Source organism: Coenobita brevimanus, chromosome 45 (genome assembly GCF_032717465.1).
Source record: "Coenobita brevimanus isolate Jiangsu-jjx chromosome 45, ASM3271746v2, whole genome shotgun sequence".
Taxonomy (NCBI): Eukaryota; Metazoa; Arthropoda; class Malacostraca; order Decapoda; family Coenobitidae; genus Coenobita; species Coenobita brevimanus.
In genome coordinates, this window is record NC_136998.1 from 40,250,924 (window position 1) to 40,263,572 (window position 12,649).

At 42.5% G+C, this 12,649-nt stretch overlaps 1 protein-coding gene across 1 annotated transcript; it reads left to right on the forward strand.

Annotated features, from left to right (window-relative positions):
* Nucleotides 1-220: 220 nt before the first annotated feature.
* LOC145398511 (citramalyl-CoA lyase, mitochondrial-like) lies at nt 221-8,951 on the forward strand. The gene is made up of 8 exons (XM_080271386.1): nt 221-304; nt 599-742; nt 1,960-2,154; nt 2,474-2,669; nt 5,403-5,516; nt 6,040-6,101; nt 7,070-7,186; nt 8,472-8,951. The coding sequence occupies exons 1-8, from the start codon at nt 221-223 to the stop codon at nt 8,562-8,564; spliced, it is 1,005 nt and encodes a 334-aa protein (XP_080127512.1). The 3' UTR covers nt 8,565-8,951.
* Nucleotides 8,952-12,649: the final 3,698 nt, after the last annotated feature.

Genomic DNA, 12,649 nt, shown 5'->3' on the forward strand with positions numbered 1-12,649 from the left:
GAGTCAATGACGTAGAAAAACAGGAGGAGGGTGAGGATGCCCCCCAAACCTTCAGGATGAGTAATAAGGTATGGAAAAGTTATGGGGAAAAATAATACAATAGATTATCACAAAAACTTCCATTCTCTTCGTCGTAGTTGATGATACTATTTCTTAAGCGACGTAAACAAATACTAGGTTTGGTAAAACTGTTTATGTTCGCCGCATTTCGGCTGTCGTAATGAACACCTTTTTACGTGTCAGCCGTTCCATGTTATGCAGACCAGGAAATTTTGCCAGTCTTTCCACTACATCTGGGTGTCAGGTAAGTTGAGGCTTTGTTTTTAAAGGAAAATACGAGTACCAGAAAGTGGACCCGAAACTACGAACTATGATCTAACCAGACAGTTAGGTGACATGCCGTATATATAAGGAATTATGAGTTGGAAAAAGGTGATCATGTAAAGTACTGTACATGTGTAGCCAGATCTGTAAAAATCTTTGTACAGGTAGGCAAATTCTGTCTTTTGACAGTCACCATTCCCAAAGCACGCTGATCTTTTTATCAGTTAAGTCAGCATTGTGCCTCGTTATAGTACAAACTGATCCTTATCCACAGGAATCTGAACCCAGACAGTACATTCCACGGCGAGCAGTTCTGTACGTACCTGGCAACGATGACAGAAAACTGCAGAAAATCCCCAGCCTCAGTGCCGACTGCATTGTGCTTGACTGTGAGGATGGAGTGGCATTATCAAAGAAGGTGTAGTAGATTCACCATAGAAATGTATGTGCAGGTATAACTGTGGACATGAATACTTACAGATACTCACAGACAGTCTCACTAATCTGAATGACAAATGACCCCAATTGACGAATGACAGCAGTAAATGTACCCTGAATAGACGTGAAAGAATTGAACTTGCTGGTGAATCTCTTGAGTGTGTGGAAGAGTTTTGTTATTTGGGAGACATGTTGTGTGCTGGAGGTGGGGCTGGAGCTAGCTCTGTGGCTAGGGTGAGAAGTGGTTGGAAGAAGTTCAGGGAGCTCTTGCCTCTCCTGACATTGAGAGGGCTCTCCCTACATGCTAAGGGGTCTTTGTATGCAGCATGTGTTAGAAGTGTAATGCTGTATGGTAGTGAGACCTGGGCAGTGAAGGAGGAAGATATTCGCCGGCTCAGACGTACAGAAATGACAATGATTAGGTGGATGTGCAGTGCGTCCCTGCGTCCAAGGCCTGGAGGGGCTGGGTTTACGATGGAAGAGTTGAGAGGTAGGATGGGACTGGAGTGTATTGGTGTTGTGATGAGGAGAGGTAGATTGAGGTGGTTTGGACATGTGGAGAGGATGGGAGATGATAATTGGGTGAGGAAGGTGAGAAGTGTTAATATTGGGGGTGGGGTTGTGAGGGGTAGACCGAGAAAGACATGGGATGAGGTCATTAAGTGTGACCTTAGGGTTAAGGGACTGAACAGGGAGGCTGCAATGGATCGTGCAGCGTGGAGAACCGCCATTAGGTGACCAAGGCCGACACATGCAAGCATGTTGGAGCCTTTAAAAACGAAACGAAAACGAAACTGGTTCACTTTATCATGATAATCAAGAAGACAGTGAGCAGTGCCACTCAAACCCCAGCATTGTGACATTTGGAGTCCAGCAAACTTCCCAGAATACCATATGATTTTCATAATTGTTCTGCTGAACAGTGGATTGATAGTCTGCAGTAGTACACTTTAGAGCCATAATTTGTGCTTCCTCTCTACCCTGACCCCTGCCTAGAGGGAAGTCATAACCATGGGGCTGATATGGCAGTTTCCCCAAATGTACTGTAGCATTTGAGTGTGAAAAGTTGTGATATTACTTAACACACCCTTTCCTTATTTTGAAAGTTGCCTTTATTTTATATCTCCAGCCAGGAGGAATGAAATGCCTGAAACCTGGATGACTAAAATGAGTTAATGCTACATTTTTCAATTACAGCAAGAAGCCAGGTCCAAAATCCGACATGTTCTGGAATCACAAGAGATAGACTTCAGTGGGAAGGACTGCTCAGTGCGGGTGAACAGCGTGGAGAGTGGACTGTGTGAGGAAGACTTGAGAGAAGTGTTGTCTGCATCACACCTCCCCGACACACTCCACCTGCCAAAAGTCGATTCCCCACAGCATTTAGACTGGGTAGGATAATTTCTTCACCAGACTACCAATGTAGTCATATTGCATGTTTAAATGTGCTAGTAGTGTTAGTGCAATATCTGCCATATCTTGTGATGTTAAACATAACATCTTTGGCATGATGAAGAATGAAGTACAGGTAAACCCTGTTTACAGTAACCTCTGTTAAGCATCTTGTTAAGGCATAACACAAATCCTCATTTTTGTATAAAGGACAATGTTGATGTGTTATTAACAGATTTAGCAAGCCTCAGAAAATACTTACTGGTATAAAGTGAAAGATGTCCCACTCAGTTGTTGTATGTTCAAGTTGAGGTGTCAGTTTGCAGACCACCTGAAGTCACTCCTGGGGAGCCACAAACCAGTTGAGCCGCTGCGTCTAGTAATATTCACTGAGTCTGCCACCTCCTTGCTGGAGTTACCTGCTATCTGCCATCGGGGCCGAGAGTTGTCCACAAATGCCCCATTTGTGTTGGATGCTGTTGTGTTTGGATCAGACGATTTTTGTGCAGACATTGGTGAGTACTGTACTAATGTACAGGTGTATCTTTCATACCCACTTTACTACAAAGACATTTTGCATTTTATTCAAGCTACAACCAAATTATTGTCTTCAGATTAGGAAGGACCTTTAATTATGAAGAAGTTAAAGAAGGCAATATCCAGTTCCAGAAATCCTTCCTAAAATAATCACCAGAAGATAGTGAATGAACTATAAAAGATGTCACAGTTTAAAAAATGGATACAGCATTGAAAAAAAAACTTATTTGGCCAATGGACATTAAATCTTGTATCAGCTTATATTGTACTACATGAAAGCAGTGCATCCTACATTTCAAAAGTCTAAACATTTTGGCAGTACAGTACTGTTAGAGCCCACCTAACCCCATCTTTAGGTGGGACTTTGGGTCAGGATGATGAAGACAAGTGACAGTCATGACTGTATGTGCTTGATATAGCACATTAGGTGTGCCATAGCCTCATCCCTTGTTTGCTGAAGTAACTGCAGAGATGGACATTGCGGGAACCAAATGGAAGGGTGAAGGGTGGAGTCATCAGTGTTTGAGTGGATAGGGTTAGATGTACAGCTTAGAAGGTCACTGATGAGTAAAAGGAAGAGAGTTGGCGATTGGACAGAGCCCTGAGGAACACCACTGTTAATAGATCTAGGAGAAGAACGATGGCCGTCTACAACAGTGGCTATAGAATGACCAGAAACAAAGCTAGTGATGAAGGCACAGATAAAAGGATAGAAACCGTAAGAGGGCAGTTTGAAAATTAAAGATTTATGCCAGACTCGATTGAAAGCCTTTGAGATGTCAAGTACAGTGGCAAAGCTTTCGCCAAAGTCCCGAAAAGAGGATGACCAGGAGTCTGAATGGTAGGTGAGAAGATCGCCAGTGGAGCGTCCATGATGGAACCCATACTGACGATCAGAAAGAAAGTTGTGATAGGAAAGATGCTTTAAAATTTTTCTCTTAAGAATTGACTCAAAAACTTTTGAGATACAGGATGTTAAAGGAATTGGACGATAGAGGGTTGGGAATGGTCACCTTTCTTTGGGACTGGCAGAATGACAGCAAACTTCCAGCAAGAAGGAAAGGTACAAGTTGACAGACAAAGGCGAAAGAGTTTGCCTAGGCAGGGTGAAAGCACAGAAGCACAGTTCTTGAGAACAACAGGAGGGACTCCATGAGGCCCATATGTCTTATTAGTGTTGAGGCGTGTGATGGCAGAAAATACATCAGCTGAAGAAATTTTAATGTCAGCCATGAGGAAGTCAGAGGGGGGAAGTGATGGAGGAACAGCACCGGGATTGTCTAAGGTGGAATTGGAGGAGAAAGTCTGAGCGAAGAGATCTGCTTTATCAGTAGAAGAAATAGCTACAGAGCCATCAGAGTAGAAAAGAGGAGGGAAGGATGATGAGGTAAAGTTGTTAGAAAGGTTTTTGGCAAGGTGCCAGAAGGAGCGGGAAGAATTTGAGTTGGAGAGTTGAGAGCATTTAGTACAGATGAAATTATTTTTAGCATAGCGAAGAACAGACTTAGCACGATTCCAGGCAGAAATGTATAAAAGATGTGATTCAGGGTTGGCTCTGGTACCTTTTATAGCCCCTCTCCTTGTTGTGGACAGCATTAGAACAAACGTGACTAAACCAAGGCTTTCTTGCATTAGTCAAAGGATATGAGAAAGGAATGTATGCTTCCATGCCTGAGAGAATAACCTTCGTAATGTGCAAGGCACACCCAGATGACTCCTGGCCATGGAAGCAATAATCATTCCAGGGAAAATCAAAGTAGTACTGCCTGAGGGCCTCCCAATCTGCAGCTCCAAAGTGTCTGACTTGGCTCGTATCTCTGACTGGGATAAAAATAATCTGGTTGTTTTTAATGCATCAAAGACTCAGTTTTTACACCTATCAACCTGACAAAATCTTCCACAGGTATACCCACTAATGTTTAATAATATTCAGCTTAATCCTGCATCATCCTTGAACATGCTTGGGGTTTCATTTACATGTGACTTATCTTGGAAAGATCATATTACATCTTGTAAAATCTGCTTCCAAGAGATTAGGTGTGCTAAGCTGACTCCATTCCTTCTTTACCCCTGCACAATTGTTGACACTATACAGGGGTTTTATCCGCTCCTGTATGGAGTACAACTCTAGTGTGTAGGAAGGCTCCCCACATACAGCTCTTCTCAATAGGGTGGAGTCAAAGGCTCTTCGTCTCATTAACTCTCCTCCTCTTACTGACTTCCTTCAACCTCTGTCTCTTCGCCGCACTGTTGCATCTTTATCTCTTTTCTATCGCAACTTCATTGGTCATTGCTTCTCTGAACTGTCTGCATGCATTCCTCCACCTCTACGACAGTCGCGTAGCACCTGTCTAGCAGCAAACTCTCATCCCTTATCTGTCCAACTCTCTAATGCAAGAGTTAACCGTTACTCTCAGTCCTTCATTTATGCAACAGGTCATCTCTGGAACTGTCTCCCTCTGTCTGTATTTCCTGCTTCCTATGATCTTCAGCCTTTCAGACGCAGTGTGTCCAGGCATCTCAAAATGATCGGATCTTGAATTTGGCTCTCTCTTGTATTTTGTTTTTCTTTTGGAAGGAACAGTAATTGCGGGCTTGCGGCCTTTGGTTCCTTGTTCCTCGCTTAAAAAAAAAAAAACTACAGATACCCATTTTCCGGGGAGCATTATGAAGTGACAGATATAATTTTGATTTTTGTCGTTACTTTTCAGGTGCAACACGAACCAACGAAGCCCGAGAGTTACTGTATGCCCGGCAGTATGTAGTAACGGTGGCCAAGGCATTTAAACTCCAGGCCATTGACTTGGTGTATATAGATTATAAAGGTATGCTGGATTATTCTTTGAGCTACTTTTGATCATTTGGCCATTTGCCTAGAAAGCTGTACTTCATTAGTATTTCCAGAATATATTTGGTCATAGGGGGTCTTTACATGTACTGTATATAATATTTTATTAGGGTTAATTGATAAGAATATGTATTTGCATTTGGAGTCTTGAATAGCAGTACTGTATGTAGTGGGTACTGTATATTTTCAGTACTGTACAGTATTGGTGACTAAAATGTACGGTAGTATACTAAACGGGTCAGACAGTTTTACCAGTATAAGACTACTGTATACTTCTATGACGATGGTGTTAAAACTTATCTGGTCATCATTACTTAAGTAATGCTTTCAGACCTTGGCAATTGTCATTTGGCACTGAGATGAAAAAATGTTGTGCAGAATGACTCATGGTTATCTGTCAGCTTCGATTATAAGACCTGTGTGAGGTCTGAAAAATGCATTACCATATTCAGCAATGAATCAGTCTCACAGAGTGATGTCTTGTATACCTCACCTTTCAGATCTTGATGGGTTAAAAGTGCAGAGTGAGGAGGGAGCCGGCATGGGATTCACAGGAAAGCAGGTTAGAATGTACAAACATATGCTGTACTCCGTAGATAATCATTGACTGCACAGTATCACATTCCTAGAAGCTAGCAATGATGCTCCTCTAGTTTGTAGACCCTATTATAGTGTAGTACTGTAATTTGGTATCTGTCTTTACCCAGAATTACCAGATACATTAAATGAAATGGAAAATTAATTATTTACCAAATGGACATGGCTTTTCCATGTTTTCTATTGAAATGCATCTCACCATCCACTCACTCAATGTAGTGCTGCTCTTGGGTGTCTGCCCTTTCCTCTCTTCCTTCCTTCCTCTTCTGTTTATCTTCCTTTCATTCTTTCCTCTTCCTTCTATCTACAGGTGACTTTGCACTGAGTGACACGCCAAATGGTTTCTTGTACACCAGGAAACCATTTACTACACTGGGTGGTAAGAGTATAACCAAATTATGGTGCCTGGTGGTTTAATGGGTAATTAAAGCACCCCAGTTGGATTGAGCCTGTGCCGGTTTACAGTATATCGAAGGGGTTGTTGGGGTTTATTGATCATGTAATGCCACCCAGGGATGAGTGAAGCTGTAGTCGCGGCACACGACTCTGAGGTTGTCATTATCATACCCTGGCAACCTACCATTCAAAAGTGCATCCAATTTCGTGTCATATAATACACGAATCATATTATTATTCACGAATATATTATGCACAAATATTATTATACACGAACATATTATACATGAATCACATGCGTCTCATACATGAAATCAGATGCACTTTTGAATGATAGGTTATCAGGGCACGATAACAACAACCTCAGAGTTGCATGCCGCAGCTATAGTCGCTCTCATCTTAAGTGTCAAGACCAACTTGCCCAGCCCTGGGCTCCTACACTCCTCGTGGGGCAACACTAAATTAGATGATGAATGAATGAAAAACCAAAATACTTGCTTCTTGAACTCACCACTCCACTGTCTTGGTGCCCTCCAGGTAATCCACCCAGGTCAGATTAGTGTGGTGCAGACGGCATTCTCCCCACGGCCCGAGAAGGTGGAGTGGGCACGAGGATTGATACAAGCATTTGAGGAGCATCAGCAGCAAGGCAAGGTTGGTTCACTGGGTGTACTCCTTCACTGTGGGATGCCTTTCCCATGCTGAATCTTGCAGGGGAAGGGATGGGGTGAAAACATGAATGATGGTGGCATTAGGTGGAGGAAGGGCAGCCCAGTGGTGGAGGATGGGGACATGGATGTGATTTGTTCATGGCCACCCTTCCAGAATTTAGGGATCTGGCTATAGAGAGATAGAGGGTTGCAAGAATGATAGACAGCTTGTTGCAAGAATGAGATAGAGCTCTATCCATCTATCTATTGCCAGATGCCTTAATCCCCGAAGAGGTGGCCACAAACAAATCGCCTCCATGTCATCGTCCCCTGCCATTTCACTGCCCTGCTTCCGGCTCACACCTCCCTCTCTCATATACCTCTCCACTCCATCCCTCCATCTCATCCCCCTTCCTCTCCCCCACTCCACCTCACTCACATACACTCTTCTCGTCAGTCTCTCGCTCTCCATCCTCTCCACATGGCCAAACCACCTCAGTGTGTTTCTCCTAACGCTTCCTATCACATCTACATTCACACCACAATGCTCCTTCACTTCATCATTTGTCAGTCTCTCTCTCTCCATGTGACTCCACATGCTCCTCTCAAATAACTCATTTCCACTGCTCTCACTCTTGACTTGTGTCCCTCCAACAAGGTCCAAGCTTCACTTCCGTACGTTAGAGTTGGTATCACAATACTGTCGTGCAGTAACCTTTTCACTTCCATGTTCACTTCCCTGTTTCTTATCACTGCTTTCAAGGAACCAGCAACCTTTCTTCCTTGTTGTACCCTTTCAAGCACTTCTCCCTCTAAACTTCCATCCATACTTATCACACTACCTTAGTACTTAAACACACTCACATTTTCCATCTCCTCCTCATCCAGCCTTACTGTATATTCACTGACTTCATTGCTCTTGAAGACCATAACTTTACTCTTCGCTACATTCACCTTTAGATTTCGTTTCTTACACACTCTCCCAAACTCATCCACCAAGCCTTGCAGCTCCCCTTCATCTTCACCTAACAACTCAGTATCATCTGCAAACAACAGTTCAAGAAGTTTCCACACACTGCCCTCTCTCATTAGGGCTGCTCCAGTATCCACTGCCCTACCTTGTATCTCTTTTACAACCCCACCCATATACAGATTGAACCACGGAGACATGACACATCCGTTTCAATCCAACCTTCAAGTAGAAAAATTCGCTCAGAGAGTTGCAAGAACATAAAATAATGGAGTCATCATATATTTTCCTTTCTAATGCCTTCTTTACCATCCCCCAGGGTGCCTTCACCTACCGCGGCCACATGATTGACATGCCACTGTTGCTTCAGGCTCGTAATATTCTACAGATGGATGCCGTTACATCTAAGTAGTGAAAATGCTCAGAGACACATGTTAAGCCTTTGAGGTCTGGCTACAATCATGGATTTATGGGTACAGGTTTTCTGGCTGCAGTTGTGGCTCACACGTTTGTGTGGGAGATTTTAAATTATGGCAGGAAGCTGGTGACTGTTATCAGTATTTCTCTCGATAATTACTCATTTCCTGGGTATTAGACAATCCAGTTGAGAGGAAATAAACACAGATTTATGATTTTAGGTTAGCAAGAGTGTTTCTCTACCATTTTGTATACAGAAATGCATTTAGTTGTGACACCACACACCACTTGCTATGCAACTTTCCATCATTATTACAGCTCTTATATGATAAGTAGAGCCCTCATATTTTATAGACAGATGCGAATTAGTTCCTTATGCATGAATATAATATTTTTTCTACATTTATAAACCTTGCTTTTTGGTTTTAAAAAAAAATGCAGTTTCGCAGAATGTACCTACTTACCTATTTGCGACCTGAAAGAGTTAAAGAAAGGATTAGAACACTGACATCCGCATAGTAAAAGTGGTCCAGGAATCAGTTGTGTAGTAAGGAATTTTAATTCTGACATGAAGTTTAGCCTTTTGCCACCTTCCTGAACCATATATCATTTACCTGAAATATGACAAAGTGGACAGAGGATTGTGGAAAGTTTTGCGCATGTACGGTGTAGATGGTAAGCTGCTAGGTGCCGTCAAGAGTTTTTATGATGGTAGTGAAGCATGTGTCAGGGTTAATGGGCATCTAAGTGAATGGTTCACGATCAGTGTGGGCATGCGACAAGGTTGTGTGATGTTCCCATGTTTGTTCAATGTATGTATGGATGGGGTGATGAGAGAAGTGAAAACACGAGTAATGGAGAGAGGGATGGTGTTGGTAATAAATGGTGATGGATGGAATATCTCAAATTTGTTGTATGCTGATGATGCAGTACTGCTTGCAAGTACCGGACAAGAACTTGGTAGGCTAGTGCAGAGTTTTGCTGATGTCTGTAAGCGTCGTTCCTTGAGAGTAAATGTAGAAAAGAGTAAAGTGATGGTTATTGAGAGAGAAGGTGACTCCCAGTGCAATGTAACAGTGAATGGAGAGAGACTGGAATTGGTGAGAGAGTTCAAATACCTGGGTACAGTGATAGAAAAGAGAGGAAAATGTGCAAAAGAAGTTGAAAGTAGAGTGACACAAGGAAGAAAAGTAGCGGTGCAATGAAGGCCTTGATAAGAAACAGAGGCTTGAGTGTTGCAGCTGCACGAGGCTTACATGAAGGAGTGTTAGTGCCAACTTTAACATATGGATGTGAGACTATGGTGTGGCATGAAAATGAAAAGTCAAGAGTAAGAGCAATGGAGATGGGACTGCTGAGGAATGTATGTGGAGTACAGAGGGTGGATAGAATACGAAATAATGTGATTCGTGAAAGATGTGGAGTGAGGAAGTTGGTGGACACCAGAATTGAAGAGAGTGTACTGAGATGGTATGGTCATGTGGAGAGAATGGATAACAATAGAGTGGTGAAGAAGGTATATCTGAGCGAATTCGAAGGAGGGAAGAGGCGAGGTAGGCCAAGGAGAAGGTGGAGAGATATGGTGGATGAATGTGTGAGGAAGTGAGGTTTGGAAGTCGGTGAGGCTAGGAAACTGACAGGAGATCGAGCTGGGTGGATGAATTTTGTGAGGAGAAGTGTATGATCAGGGATTTTTGGTACCCCTTTTTAACGTGGCAGCGTCTGGATTGACTCTGTCGGATACGATTATGTGAAGCTACAGAACGTGGTGAATGTTTTTGGCCTATCTGATAGAGCCAGGATTCTGGGGGCTTGAATGATGAGTGAATAGAAGCGTGGCCCATTGGATTGGGCAGTTTTGGGCTGTCTGGACATTGCTACTCCTCACCTTGCCCTTGGGTGGGAAAGGAGGTCCGGATGATGATGAATGATGATGATGATGACTGATGCTTAACCCCTTTGCGCTAGGCTTTTTTTTTTTTTTTTTTTTTTTTTTTTTTTTACTGCAGTCATCACCACTGTATGGACAGCTTCCTGGAAATCGCTGAAAATTGCTTGTTTTCAAACCTTAATATCTCAGAAAGTATAACACTTAGGGAAACAAATTTACCCCTCTGGTATGCAGTTCTCCAGCTTAACTACCCTCCAGGATGCAAAAACAGGCCTATTTTTTTTTAGTCTCAAAGGTTAAAAGTTTTATGCTTGATTTATAAAGCTTGAATTTACACACCTGAAAACGCAAACCCCACCTTCCTCCCAATAGTTACCGAGCTATGGCCCGTCAAAGTTGAAAATAGTTACCCGTCGCGACTAGAACGAGAAAGAAAATACGCCACTCGTGCCCGTTTTCTTCCCAAAAATATACAAAAATTACCAAACTCAATATTTTTTGGTGTGTATAGATGTTATAAACCATTGTAAAGTGATTAGAAAAAAATTAAATGGTCATGAACCCCCCACCAAAAATATAAATACAGTAGTAAAAATTACCCTCCCCTCCCCATACCTCCCCTCCTTTCCCCTCCCCTCCCCCTCCTTTCCCCTCCCCTCCCCCTCCTTTCCCCTCCCCTCCGAGCTGTTAAATCTAGCCCGGGCAAATAAAATTTCTTTTTCAAGTAGGTTTTGGATAAAGACAGGTAAATATTGATGTATGTCTTAAAAAAAAAGGCACAAATGTAAATAAATATCATTAGTTGTAACAGCAAATAGCCTAAATTATTTTTACTTACTTTTCTTGCATGTACACCTGAAACTATAAACAAGTGATAAGGAATGTTACCATATGTTCAGACAAATTAAATGTGTGTAGGATATTTACAGAAGAAATATGTGCAGCATGAGATGTGGTGTGTGGAAGGAAGTGAAGATGGAGGGGGGTGCAAGAAACAGCGTGGTGGACTGAAGAGGTGAGACAGGCTGTGGCACAAAAGAAAAAAACATACAATGAATGGATGAGACATAGGGGCGTGGAAGAAGTTGAGAGGCGGAAGAGAGAGTTATATGTAGAAAGAAAGAGAGAGTTGAAAAGATTAGCAAGAGAGAGTAAGAAGAGAGTGGATGAGGAATTTGGAAGGAATTTGAGTTTAAAGTGGAGGGACTGTAAGAAAATGTTCTGGAAAGAGGTGAAAAGAGTAAGACAGGGTGGAAGTGAAGTTCGCAGGGGAGTGAAAGATAAAAATGGTAGATTACTAGTGGAGAATGGAGAAAAAGTGAGCAGATGGAGAGAACACTTTAAGGAATTGTTGAACATAGAGGATGGAAGTAATGCGAGTATAAGTGGCTGGGGAATGGCTGGGAGAAGGAGGGAGGTGAGAAGACAGGAAGAAATCAGTAGGATAGAAGTTGTGGAAGCAATGAAGAAAGTTAAATTGGGGAAAGCCCCAGGAATTGATGGAGTGTGTGGTGAAATGCTGAAGCATGGGGGAGAGATAGTAGTAGAATGGATGTGGAAGATGTGCAGATTGGCCTGGGAGGAAGGTAGAGTCCTGGAGGATTGGAAGTCAGGTATAATTATTCCCTTGTACGAAGGAAAAGGGGAAAAAGAAGTGTGTGGTAATCATAGGGGCATTTGTCTTCTTAGTATAATAGGAAAAGTGTATGGTAGGATACTTATTGGCAGAGTTAGAGAAAGAACAGAGAAATTAGTTGGAGAAGAACAGGGAGGCTTTAGGAAGGGAAGAGGTTGTGTAGATCAGATATTCATTCTTAGATCTTTAGTGGAAAAGTTTCTAGAGAAGGGAAAGAAGTTGTATGCGGCTTTCATGGATTTGGAGAAAGCATATGACAGGGTGGATAGACAAGGATTGTGGAAAGTGTTAAGAATATATAGAGTAGATGGGATGTTGTTGAATGCTGTGAAGAGTATGTACGATGGTGCGAAGGCTGCAGTACGTGTGGATGGTGAACTAAGTGAATTTTTCTCTTTGAAAGTTGGGTTGAAACAGGGATGTGTCATGTCTCCATGGTTGTTCAATCTGTACATGGATGGGGTAATAAAAGAGGTACAAGGTAGGGTAGTGGATGTTGGAGTGGCCCTGGTGAGAGAGGATAGTGTTTGGAAACTCCCTGTACTGTTGTTTG

Bases quoted from the DNA above. Each gene is read 5' to 3' on its own strand.
- LOC145398511 (XM_080271386.1), top strand. From the start codon at position 221: ATGAACACCTTTTTACGTGTCAGCCGTTCCATGTTATGCAGACCAGGA. The intron at 2,670-5,402 runs GTGAGTACTGTA...GTTACTTTTCAG, and splicing joins CGATTTTTGTGCAGACATTG to GTGCAACACGAACCAACGAA. The intron at 6,102-7,069 runs GTTAGAATGTAC...GGTGCCCTCCAG, and splicing joins TGGGATTCACAGGAAAGCAG to GTAATCCACCCAGGTCAGAT.